Genomic DNA, 12,062 nt, shown 5'->3' on the forward strand with positions numbered 1-12,062 from the left:
CCGAATGGTTAGGTCGTATTTTATTTTGATTAATATTACATGTAATATCTATGCATGAATGAGATAAAATTTGTTTGCTAAAAATATTTCTCTTTTAGTACGAATATACATATGCAGTATTTCTAACAATATTTCAGGTAACTGTCTCAACTGTGCTTGTTTTTTTTAAAATAATTGAACACATCACCGTTGAAAGATAACAACGATGTCGTTAATCCAGTGGTTAACTTAAAGATGCACTCGTACGCCCATATATGATTTACCACAATAAATACAAATGATTTAATATACTAAAAGGGATGAATGAATGTCAAAAACAATGGTTTGTATAAAGGATACCGAGTTTCATTTGAAAGAAAGGTGCAGAAACCACGGTATTTATACCTTATGAGACGATAGTAGATCACTGTAGATCTTTGAGAATTCACCAATTAATTAATATGATTGCGTTTTCGGCTTTTAAAAACACGGTTACAATCTTGTTGTCAGTAATGAATGTTTTCCATAAATGCATTATTTAGTAAGTAGTTAAAGGTTTATCGCTCAAATATGTATGTTTGTTATTCATGTGTATGTATTGGTTTGAATAAGATAAACAGCGTTTTAAACATTCCACACGTGCCAGTGTGGTACTAGTTTAGAAACGTTGCCTTTTGCATTAAATTAAAATCTTGCTACGAAACTAATTCAGAATGTTTTAAAATATTTACGTAAGAATGGCTCAGTTTTCGTTCGCATCAATTGTTTTCATTCATGTTGAGGACACAGACGATGAATCGCGATACTCTCGATAATTTGTAATTGTATGAAAACTGAACAATTGAAGTGAACTAGACGTTAGCGAGCGAATATAACTTTAATTAAGTAACGCTCTACACGGTAATTGCCATTTTGAGCAGGGCGTTCAAGATCGCATGACTGCCCCGAAATGAATTTCAATCTTTATATTAACAAGTTTCCTGCACACTCATTGTAAAACAGTTTTTCTCCAAATCATTAAAATGGGCTTCATTTTTTTGCATACGAAGGGGAACTATGCGTCACTGTATCAATAAATGATACAGCGAAGTACCTCCCCTTTTTAAGCGATATTTTGTCTCGTATTTTTATCTTTATTAGTCGGCGCCCAGAAGTGCGCCGACTATATTTGATATTACTTTAGAAATATTCCAACTTAGGGACTAGTTCATAAATTGCAGAACAATGCTTTCAATAGTTTCCACGTTGCATGATAAAATATGAAGATTAGTTTGTTTTATAAAACTTTACACTTAATTGATAATGAAACCTTCAATTACAATTGCCCTGCTTATCATTATGAAAATTTTGATTTTAAATACCAACTCAATCATAACAACTCGGCCATCTCCGAGATAGATTCAGACTGAGGTGTTCCAATTGATATCAAATAGATGGAGGTTACACGGTACTATTAAAATATCCTTTATGTTTGTAAACCTCCTATGCAGTAATCTCCGTTGGTGACAGCAAAAATGCCGAATTTTGAAAAATTAACCTGGAGCTTAATTGTTTGTTTTGAAAATGTCATTCGAAAGAATGAACTCCAGATAATTCCCCTTTGATGTATAGTAGTTTTTATCCCCGTTTTATATAATCATATGAGTGAATGTCTTACAAAAACTTATACAAAATATAAAGCAAAGAATTCACATAACATGCCGGTACAAATAAAAGGTGAATTTAATGCTATTGAAATCTATGTATTAGACCATTGACTCTATTTCATCCGAAGAAACGAATGTATATTTTTGTTATAATTTAGTTTAAACCGGAGGATAAGCTTGGGGAAAAACCCCAGAATATTTATTATTCCGGGCTTAAACTATTCTATTCTAACAACATTATTAACCATAATGTCCTTCCACTATATGGACACTCAACATAAAACAAAATATTATCATTGAAATAATAACCATTTTTGGTTATCGGCATGCACGTTTTTCTTCTAATTTCATTGCGCCGACTTGATGCTATGCATCAATTTTTTTTTCTTGTTTTATCTTTAAAAACAATTAAAAGGAAATCTGCCTCACATATTTCAGAAAAAAAAGAATGTTATACTTTAGCTCTTACTAAAACTCGACAAGTCATCCTGTGTTCGCACAAGGGAAATAAAAAATAATAATTAAAATGAATTTTAACGAGTGTATCCCCTTCAGATAAGTAAAGGTCTGTCTTAATATATAAAACGACACACTCATTACAAGAGACTTTCAATATACAGTCAACACATGCTATGTCAAACTTTGTTATCTCGATGTTCTGATTATGTCGAACTTTTTTTCGAAATTTTTTGGTTGGTAAAACATGTTTTGCTTTTCGATTTTATAATTATATTATGTTCATTATCTTGAAGTATATTCCGAGGTTCAAACGACTTCGGCATAGCGAGTTATGCTGCCCGAAAAAAATGGAGATGATAATAGTAGTCCATCGTAGGATCCTAAGTGTTACATTGTTTGGGATGGAAATGGCTCTAAGTGGTGCGGATTCGATGAAGTTATTTCAAAATATCCAAAAGACAAAGTCAACCATTCACTTCTTCAACGCTTTTCGACTGGTTAGGTCTCAATCATGTGAAAACAACTTAGCATTGTGATCACAGCAACTTTTTAAAACTTATGATGTCATGACGTCATAACAATGACATTACCATTTGGCATTCAAATTATGGCATAAAGTTAGGCAGTATAAAGACATTTACTAATACACTAATAACTGAACGTATGCCAAAAAGTGGCTTATGGCGGAGTAATGCAATTATTTCGACATTCCAACGATCAACGATGCTTTACTTTTAATTCAGGTTAATATGCTATTTTTAAAAGTTTCGATGTTTCGATGTTGTAGCCTTAAATCTAACCTATATCCTGATCACTGGTGTATTTTGATATCGTTTTCAAAGATGGTTTTATTTTACAGAGTATGATCGATCCTGTTCATCGGTTTCGTATTCAGACGAATGCAGAGGTGGATCTTTTAGTGGATATGAGTCAGACCTCTGCTACTGTAAAACAGATCTGTGCAACAGCGGGAACGTCGCCAAGATGTCTTTTGGCGTCATTGTTGTGTCATTCAGTATTTACCTACTATATTTACTGAAAATGTGATTCCAGAAACAACTCGATGTGATGTGACGTCATAACTTATAGTGACGTCTCTACTCTGTCAATTGTAGCTTTTTAACGTTTTTTTGTTAAATATTGGATGGCCATGCATATAAAGAAAATGATAATCTTCAACATATTACTTAATTGTCCTTTACTTCTGTTTTCTTGTTGATGTATTTCTTGTTACTTAAATGGATACCTGATAAGTTCATTAATTAGACTGTTTTATGCCCTTACGTCCTGTATGCTGTGGTTGTTGATGCATATTTAACTATTTTACTTGTTTTGGGAATTTTCTAATGAAAACATATAAGCACCATGTTTTTCATGACGTTTGTGTTTATGGTGTCCGATGTTAAATAATTAGAAATTATTTCTGACTCATTCTGTAAGCAGAACGACCCGACCGTGACCGAAAACAGTTTATCATATGACGTCATAAAACGCGGTTGATACATTAAATAACTTTTAATTTACAGTTGAAACATTAATGACTACAACACTTTTAACCAATCATAACTAAACCCTTTTTCATTTGTTGATTAAAGTCTTACGTGGCCCGCTGACACAATACGAACTATAACAGAATACAAATAAATCAAAATGATTCGCGATCCGAACATATCCGAAGATTTTGCGTTCCATCAGAAAATATTCGGAATAGCCGAAAGGCCGTTCATTCAAGAAATGGAAGTTGAGGAATAAATATGTATTGATAACTCAGTCTGGCAAGTTTCGCGATGTTATATACACAACTAAATTGCTTGAGAATTAATTTTATGCTATCGCTTCCATAGGTTTGTGTAACATACTTATATTACCTGGCGTAAAACCACAGTTAGTTTTACAAACTGTTTCATAAACATCAATCTGTCTTTTCGCCTTTAATAGTCTCAATTAAAAAAAACAACAAGTAACTGGCTGCTGTGAAACCATCCATGAAACAAGCTTTTATCACAAAATTAAGTCTAGCCTATACACATGGTATTTATAGAACATTATAAATAGAACATTCACAACACCCCAGATATCAAGCAATCATACTACTGTTACAACGGTGAAGGTCAGACAATTGGAATGTAAACATGTTATTAAGTAAGTTGCGTGTCCGTTTATAAGGTCTTTACACACCTGCTGCAACGATTTCAAAATAAGTTTGCTAAAGATCTCCGCGTCAACCCACTTTCCGCAACATCGACTTTAAAGGCGAAATACATCTACGTGTTATACGTGGCTGGTCCGTAAGTATTCATCAGCTAGATGTCTTATGAATTAATGAGCGAAACTGTTCACATTGAGGAGACTTTAAGCGCACATACATAAAGTAAACTTAAAGTGAATGAATTCAAATCCGCCAGATATATAAGTTCATGGGCTGTTAATATTATTACATTTAAACAGTTGCCCCCCCCCCCTATTTGTACCTGTTTTCGAACCTGCCGGGTAAATAATTGTATATTCTTAGTTTCACAGCTTTGCTCTCAATTCGGTTGTGATTTTTATGTTTTGTGCATATATATTTTTTCTTCTGTTCAAGTATTATTGTCACAGTTCACCCTTGAAAGGGCTGTAACCTTGTTTGAAACAAATCGTGTTAAGACTGAAGTGAGGAATATTTCTTATAAACCATAAGTTACACAAGCAAAGATTAACATTTATCTGTCATCTGCTTTTCTCTTTCAAACAAGACGCATATAACGACAATCATTGCGATCCATTATGTTTATTGTCATTGGTGACCTCTGCAAAGAGTTCAAATGCTTATATTGAACAAATATTTAAGATTACCACGTGAGAAATATTGATGTATCTTTTTTTTTAAGTCTTCATTCGAAGCAAAATTTTGCCTTTCGACGTAGCATTTATAACGCAATTTACCACGTGGTATACACATACACTGGTATTGGTGTATGACCAAGTGAATATAATTGTTGTACCTTTTTAAGATTATAAAGGGAAGTTTGAAAGACATAGTCCTGGACCTTTTCACTTTATGGAAGTATTATTTCTTGTAATATATGTTTAAAGTAACATGTGAATATTATGCATTTAAACATATTTTAATAAACGCTTTTCAACTCAGACTTTGGAAACCCAAAATGGATGCATTTAGACACGCGTGCTAATTGACAGTATCATGTCACCTGATGACAACCGTAGCGCCGGTGTGGGGCAGTATGGAATTGCCCATGATTGGTATATGATAATTTAATTTGGGAGGTCACGTGAGGTATAATAATATGAATTGTCCATGAAGTGTATATAAAAATTTAACAAGGGCAGGTCATTTGATGTATAAATAAAAACTGTTAGTTATGACGACGTTTCAGGCGCTTTTTACGCCGAGGACGGACACATGGTATGACATTTATCTATTTGTTTTTCTTCGAAAGGAGGCTGGCTAGAAAACAACAACAAAAATATTTATAAAAAAAACGTTGTTTTATTTGTATTGAACACTTTTATTAGTTATTTTATCCACAATGAACAAAGCCATATCATGACAGAAAAATACATGACGTCACGGCATTGCCGTTGCTTATGAATGAATGAGTTTCTGTTATTAAAGTAGGTAAGCGAAGGCTGCGAAAGCATTTGCACCAAACGACATCATGACGTCATTTCCGCTATTGCAAAGATCTGTTTTGCAGGAGCAGAGGTATGTTTCACCCCCGCCATACTCTCCGCTTCCACAATCGTCTGTTGCCTGTAAGGATGAGCAGGCCCTGTCGTAAACTGAAAATATGAGAGCAGTCATATGAATAACTGATTTATTGTACTATTTTTAGGTTATTACAACATTATACTAATCATACTCGTTTAGCACGATGTAACGTGAGAGTGACATTTTGTGTTGTGGAGGGAAGGACCGGAATGCCCGGTGAAAACTCACTTACATGCGCTTAGGCCGGTAATCAAACCCATGTCGCCTAGGTGAGAAGCGAGTGCGATAACCACTGCGCATACCGGCAAGGAGACTTACTATTGTTTAATCTTACAAGGTTCATTTTTAGATAAAAATGGTGGTACATGAAGTATGTATGTAGTGTATTATAAGTAATATGCCTTGTGTGTTTTATTTAAGGATTAAAATTCGACATGTTTCATTTTATTGGGGTATGGTATGCAATGGGGCTGTTCAAAATGGGTGGAGTCCGAAGGACTCCACCAATATTTTGAACTGCGCCATTGCATACCATACCCCAATAAAATGCAACATGTCGAATTTTAATACTTATATTTACATTCATTTAAATCTACATTTCTGCTAAAATAAATTGATTATTCAAGAACATTTTCTCTTTTTTCTTTCTCTCGTTGTTCTCAACGGTGGGTAAATTAGAACAGCTATCGCAACCTAATTTTATACCACAACGAATGCACAGATAAAATAGTTCCTTATTTATATGATTACTTTCTATCTTTTCAAGGTCAAGAATATTATAAATACGTATTATTGCTTAAAATGTGTGTTTTCGGTCCGTTATCGTGGTGTATTAAAACGCAAAAACCCGGGCGTTATCGGTAGAAAACGTGCATTATTCAGTAAATTCACGTGCCAGTAATGCCCGGTTTTTTGCTTTACATATGCGCTATCAGGGCCCGCATCATAACAATGAAGGCTGAGCGACCAGGTTTTTGACCGAAAGTTGGTCAACGATGCTAACTTTTGCACAAAAACATATTTTAGCATATATAACGTAGCTGCATACAAATACCAAAACATGAAATAAACCACATATAACTTACATATTTTCTACTGAGTTGTCTTTTCCTGGCAAGCTGATGTGTTTACTAAATAGATTTTTCTGCAATTGTTTTGACTATTAAAAGCACTAAATTATGTCTAAAACGACTAACTCCTCCGAATTGTAGTTATTTCTGTCGATTTTATTCAGAACATACGACTTATATGGACATGATTCCATTACGTCGTATGCAATGAACAAAGAAATTTCAAATATGTTTTCTCTGATGCTGAAGATGCTGTTCATTTTATCAAGAACATGTTTACCAAATTTTCAGGCTTAAATTAGTTATCAAAACAAACAATGGTTTAAGTATGACTGAATAGGTAATTAATTGATTACCCAATAGGCATTGCGTGTAAATAATCCCAGTAATCCAGTCAATTTTCGAAAAAACAACACTTTCAAAACGAATGAACACTGCAAAAAATGGCGTCGAAACAAAATGCAGCTGCCGAGGTATGTTGCGGCCCGAATCGAGCTTAATGTAAAACTTTTTCAATGACATCACTCATGACGTCATACAAGCACCCGTCATAGAGGTTATTTTGAACTAACTGTTTTTGCATTTTCGTGACATTTATTAACAGCCTTTTTAAACACCAACGTTTCTTCAACTGTTCCATCCATCATGAAACCATCTACATTAAAATCAATCAAATTATCGTTGCTTATCTTTTTTTAACTGCTTAACTGCAGATTACAGTTTTGCATGTTGCCAATATTGGCAAAAATTTTACTACGATTTCATTGAAAAAAATAGTTCCGTAGTAAATATGCCCCGCCCCTTGGTATTATTGCGCCCAATGACAGGACAGAAGTATCGAACAAACGCACGCGATATCGATGGGAAATGCCATTGCACTTTATACAGAAATAAAATGCAATTGATAAACAACAACCATCGTTTAGGAATGAAGTGCGAATGTAAATATTTGTCAATGGTATTGTGTAGGTGCTATGTCAATGGTATTTTGTATGTGCTATGTCAATGGTATTTTGTATGTACTATGGCAATGGTATTTTGTAGGTGCTATGTCAATGGTATTTTGTGTGTTTTATGTCAATGGTATTTTGTGTGTGTTATGTCAATGGTATTTTGTATGTGTTATGTCAATGGTATTTTGTGTGTTCTATGTCAATGGTATTTTGTATGTGCTATTTCAATGGTATTTTGTATTTGCTTTGCTAATGGTATTTTGTATGTGGTATGGCAATGGTATTTTGTATATGCTTTGACAATGGTATTTTGTGTGTGCTATGTCAAATGTATTTTGTATGTGCTATTTCAATGGTATTATGTAGGCGCTATGTCAATGGTATTATGTAGGTGCTATGTCAATGATATGATGTAGGTGCTATTTCAATGGTATTATGTAGGTGCTATTTCAATGGTATTATGTAGGCGCTATTTCAATGGTATTATGTAGGCGCTATTTCAATGGTACTATGTAGGTGCTATGTCAATGGTATTATGTAGGCGCTATTTCAACGGTATTATGTAGGTGCTATGTCAATGGTATTATGTAGGTGCTATTTCAATGATATGATGTAGGTGCTATTTCAATGGTATTATGTAGGCGCTATTTCAATGGTATTATGTAGGCGCTATTTCAATGGTATTATGTAGGCGCTATTTCAATGGTATTATGTAGGTGCTATTTCAATGGCATTATGTAGGTGCTATGTCAATGGTATTATGTAGGTGCTATGTCAATGATATGATGTAGGTGCTATTTCAATGGTATTATGTAGGTGCTATTTCAATGGTATTAATGTAGGCGCTATTTCAATGGTATTATGTAGGTGCTATGTCAATGGTATCATGTAGGTGCTATGTCAATGGTATTATGTAGGTGCTATTTCAATGGTATTATGTAAGTGTTATGTCAATGGTATTATGTAGGTGCTATTTCAATGGTATTATGTAGGCGCTATGTTAATGATATTTTGTATGTGCTACGTCAATGGTATTTTGTATGTCCTATGTCAAGGGTATTATGTAGGTGCTATGTCAATGGTATTATGTAGGTGCTATTTCAATGGTATTTTGTATGTGCTACGTCAATGGTATGTATTTTGTATGTGCTATGTCAATGGAATTTTGTTTGTGCTATGTCAATGGAATTGTGTATGTGCTATGTCAATGATAAATTGTATGCGCTATGGCAATGACATTTTGCATGTGCTAAAGGTATTTCGTGCGGCTCTGTCAAAGGTATTTTGTTTGTGCTTTGTCAATGGTATTTTGTATGTGCTATGTCAATTGTATTTTGTGTGTGCTGTGTCTGTGCTGTTTTGTACATTGTGTGATTATCGTTGAGTGTTTTTTGTTGGCTTTGACGTTGTGCATCTCAACAGGGTCATCGTTAACTGTTTGACCACGGGGATTAACCCTGTGGCTTTCCTTTTATTATGTTAAACTTATCAAAATAAATCACACGTCTTACAAACAGTATCCGTGTTATCATGTGATGTCTTGGTTTTCGTGCAGAAAGCGCAAGGATCGCCGGTGATGGGATCGTTAACAATAGTCATATTGTATTCTGCTTTAAATTCGTCTTTACAGTTCGCCATACCAGCTGTTATTCCCATACTTTCTTCGTATTCGCACTGATAACATTTGATCGCCATTGCAGCTTCTGAAAGTAGGATCAGAGTTTTAAGGCAATATTCGTCGATAATTCCTGATACACTTCTACGCCATGCTTTGTTGTGCTCTGTGGACTATTCGGATCTCTAAACTATGATTAAATAATTTCAATATGTATAAGGAGAAAAAGAGTAACAAAATACGCCCAATATGTACCATTTTGAACTAGAAATTGTTAAAATCGTTCATTGGTAGTACCCCCAAAAAACCCTGCGAACACTTTTAACAAAGCAATATCGGTTTTGAGGGAGGGGCACAAGTCGAAAGGTGACGCCCAAATGTTACGCCCCCATGTTAAATCCTTGATCTGCAACTGCTTTATTGTTGAGTACTGAAAACTCTTTTATGTAGTCTAGAATCGTGTATTATAACTTAAACCTAACTATTCTGCGCCTCTCCACAACAAATGATGCCATCCGATGTTTTTGGAGTTTCTGAAATCGACTTACACCAGCGGCGCTTTTAAAACTTAACCCCAAAATATGAAAAATAGTAAGGCGAAGGTCAATATGAGAGATGTATATGAATAAATGTGATGAAAAATACAGGTTTTTTTTAAATATTCATTGATAAATATTAGAAAATTCCCACTACATTGCATATTTTTAAGACGCTCGAGTTTTACGGGGGCAGCTATTTATTGTATAACCTTGAGAAAGCTCCGATAATAAGTCGACATAGCAATTTTTAAAATGGCATAACGATTGTATCATGTAAGTGGTCATTCAATATAAAGCTAGTTAAACGATTTTAATAAATTCCACATTTAAGGCCAACGAAAGTGGTATTCTATTGCTACATATAAATATATATATTGATGATTTATAGCCTTAACGTCTCTATACATATTTTTACGTTTTATGAAACTCTAAACCACTCAAAGAAACAATCATAGCTATTTTTGGCATAATTTTGAAAATATTCTTTAATTTAATTTTGAACATTGCTGTTTGTAGTCCTTTTCTCCGTTAAAATTGTTTTTTTATTGTTAACATAAATTCATTATCTGGACTTTTTCGCAGACGATCACACATATATAAAATTATATATGTAGTAATACATAATGACGTTATTAAATTAAAGCTACTTCATTAACCACATAAAACAATTCACCAAGGCAGATACAACATAATATCAAAGTATTTTACCCGCAGCAAAGGCGAAAACTACAGCAACAAAAAACATCTTCTTCTCCATCTCCATGTTCTTTCTTCACTTTGTTTAACGTTAAACTAGACTGTTTTAAGTTCAGCGACAAACGCCCGGAAACCGGTAAATAACTTACGGAGCTGGGTGCGAATAAACAATTGAAGGTCATGTTTGTTCTGAAAACTGTTCTAAAACATTGCTAAAAGCAGGAAAATTAAATTATTTTTATCATGAAAGGTTAAAGACAGATATTTATGTGACTTTTTTATTTGCTTTATCACGAATGCGGAAAAATAAAGTTTGTGATATTAATTCTGAAGATAACCAAGCGACATTAAAGGGACTAGACACTCGATGATACACTTTCAAGAAAAACGTAAAAATTATATAAAATTAAAATCGCTGAGTACAAGGCATTTACTATTACTACCAGTGTGTGTATACCACGTGATAAATTGCGTCACAAATGCTACGTCGGAAGGCAATGTTTTGATTTGAAAAAAGACTTTAAACCAAGATAACTTCACTATTTCTTCACCATTTTATATGAAAAATAGCGCAGTATACGCCGCTCAAAGAGCCGTGCCTTCGGTCTTTTATCAAAGTTTAATTGAGAGTTTAGTTCCTTTAAACACTTCGACAAACCTTTTCACAATACGACGGAGCACTGTCAAAATTCGGTAATAAATAAAATGCGGGGCTCTTTAAGCGGCATAGACTGCCTTTTGTTCCATTTAAAATGGTGTTGTAAAAGAAACATTTTTTTTTATTTAAGTCTTCCGACGTAGCATATATGACGTAATTTATCACGTGGTAAACACACACTGACTACTGAGGTATCGCATGCGACATATGTATCTTACGGAGTTTTTGCATATGCTATCAATTTAAAATTAACTTGGTATTTCTACCACGTTAAATAAATTAAATAATGTATTTCTACCACGTTAAATCAATTAAATAATGTGCCGATTTTGCGACCATCTGGTGTCTAGTCCATTTAAGAAGTAGATGGTGTAGCTACGTTCTGGCATTAAACTCATTATTTATCTTAGAATAAAGATGTTTATACCGTTTAGCATTTACATTTGAAACAGATTTTGTTCTATAATCTTGTCGACCTGTTTTATATTGTCTTCTGTTGATATTCTATATTTTATTGACGATCTTAAAAGCGACACTTTGCTAAATTAATGCCGACTTGAAAACGTCGACCTGGTTACGTCGACTTGATCACGTATAAATTGCATACGCCCACTTAGATTTGTCGGCCATGAGTTCATTGTCATCATGTACAGCTTTATTTTTCGTGCAGACTGTGCAAGGATTGCCGGTGATGGGATCGTTATATATATAATTTTATAACGTCTCTCACCACCT

The 12,062-nt window shown here is 34.0% G+C and overlaps 1 protein-coding gene across 1 annotated transcript; it reads right to left on the reverse strand.

Annotated features, from left to right (window-relative positions):
• Window positions 1-5,578: 5,578 nt before the first annotated feature.
• On the reverse strand, window positions 5,579-10,776 carry LOC128239772 (uncharacterized). The gene is made up of 3 exons (XM_052956195.1): window positions 10,682-10,776; window positions 9,331-9,522; window positions 5,579-5,867 (listed from the first exon to the last, which is right to left on the reverse strand). The coding sequence occupies exons 1-3, from the start codon at window positions 10,734-10,736 to the stop codon at window positions 5,695-5,697; spliced, it is 420 nt and encodes a 139-aa protein (XP_052812155.1). The 5' UTR covers window positions 10,737-10,776; the 3' UTR covers window positions 5,579-5,694.
• Between the last annotated feature and the right edge of the window lie 1,286 nt (window positions 10,777-12,062).

The sequence above is a fragment of the Mya arenaria genome, chromosome 7 (genome assembly GCF_026914265.1).
Source record: "Mya arenaria isolate MELC-2E11 chromosome 7, ASM2691426v1".
Classification (NCBI taxonomy): Eukaryota; Metazoa; Mollusca; class Bivalvia; order Myida; family Myidae; genus Mya; species Mya arenaria.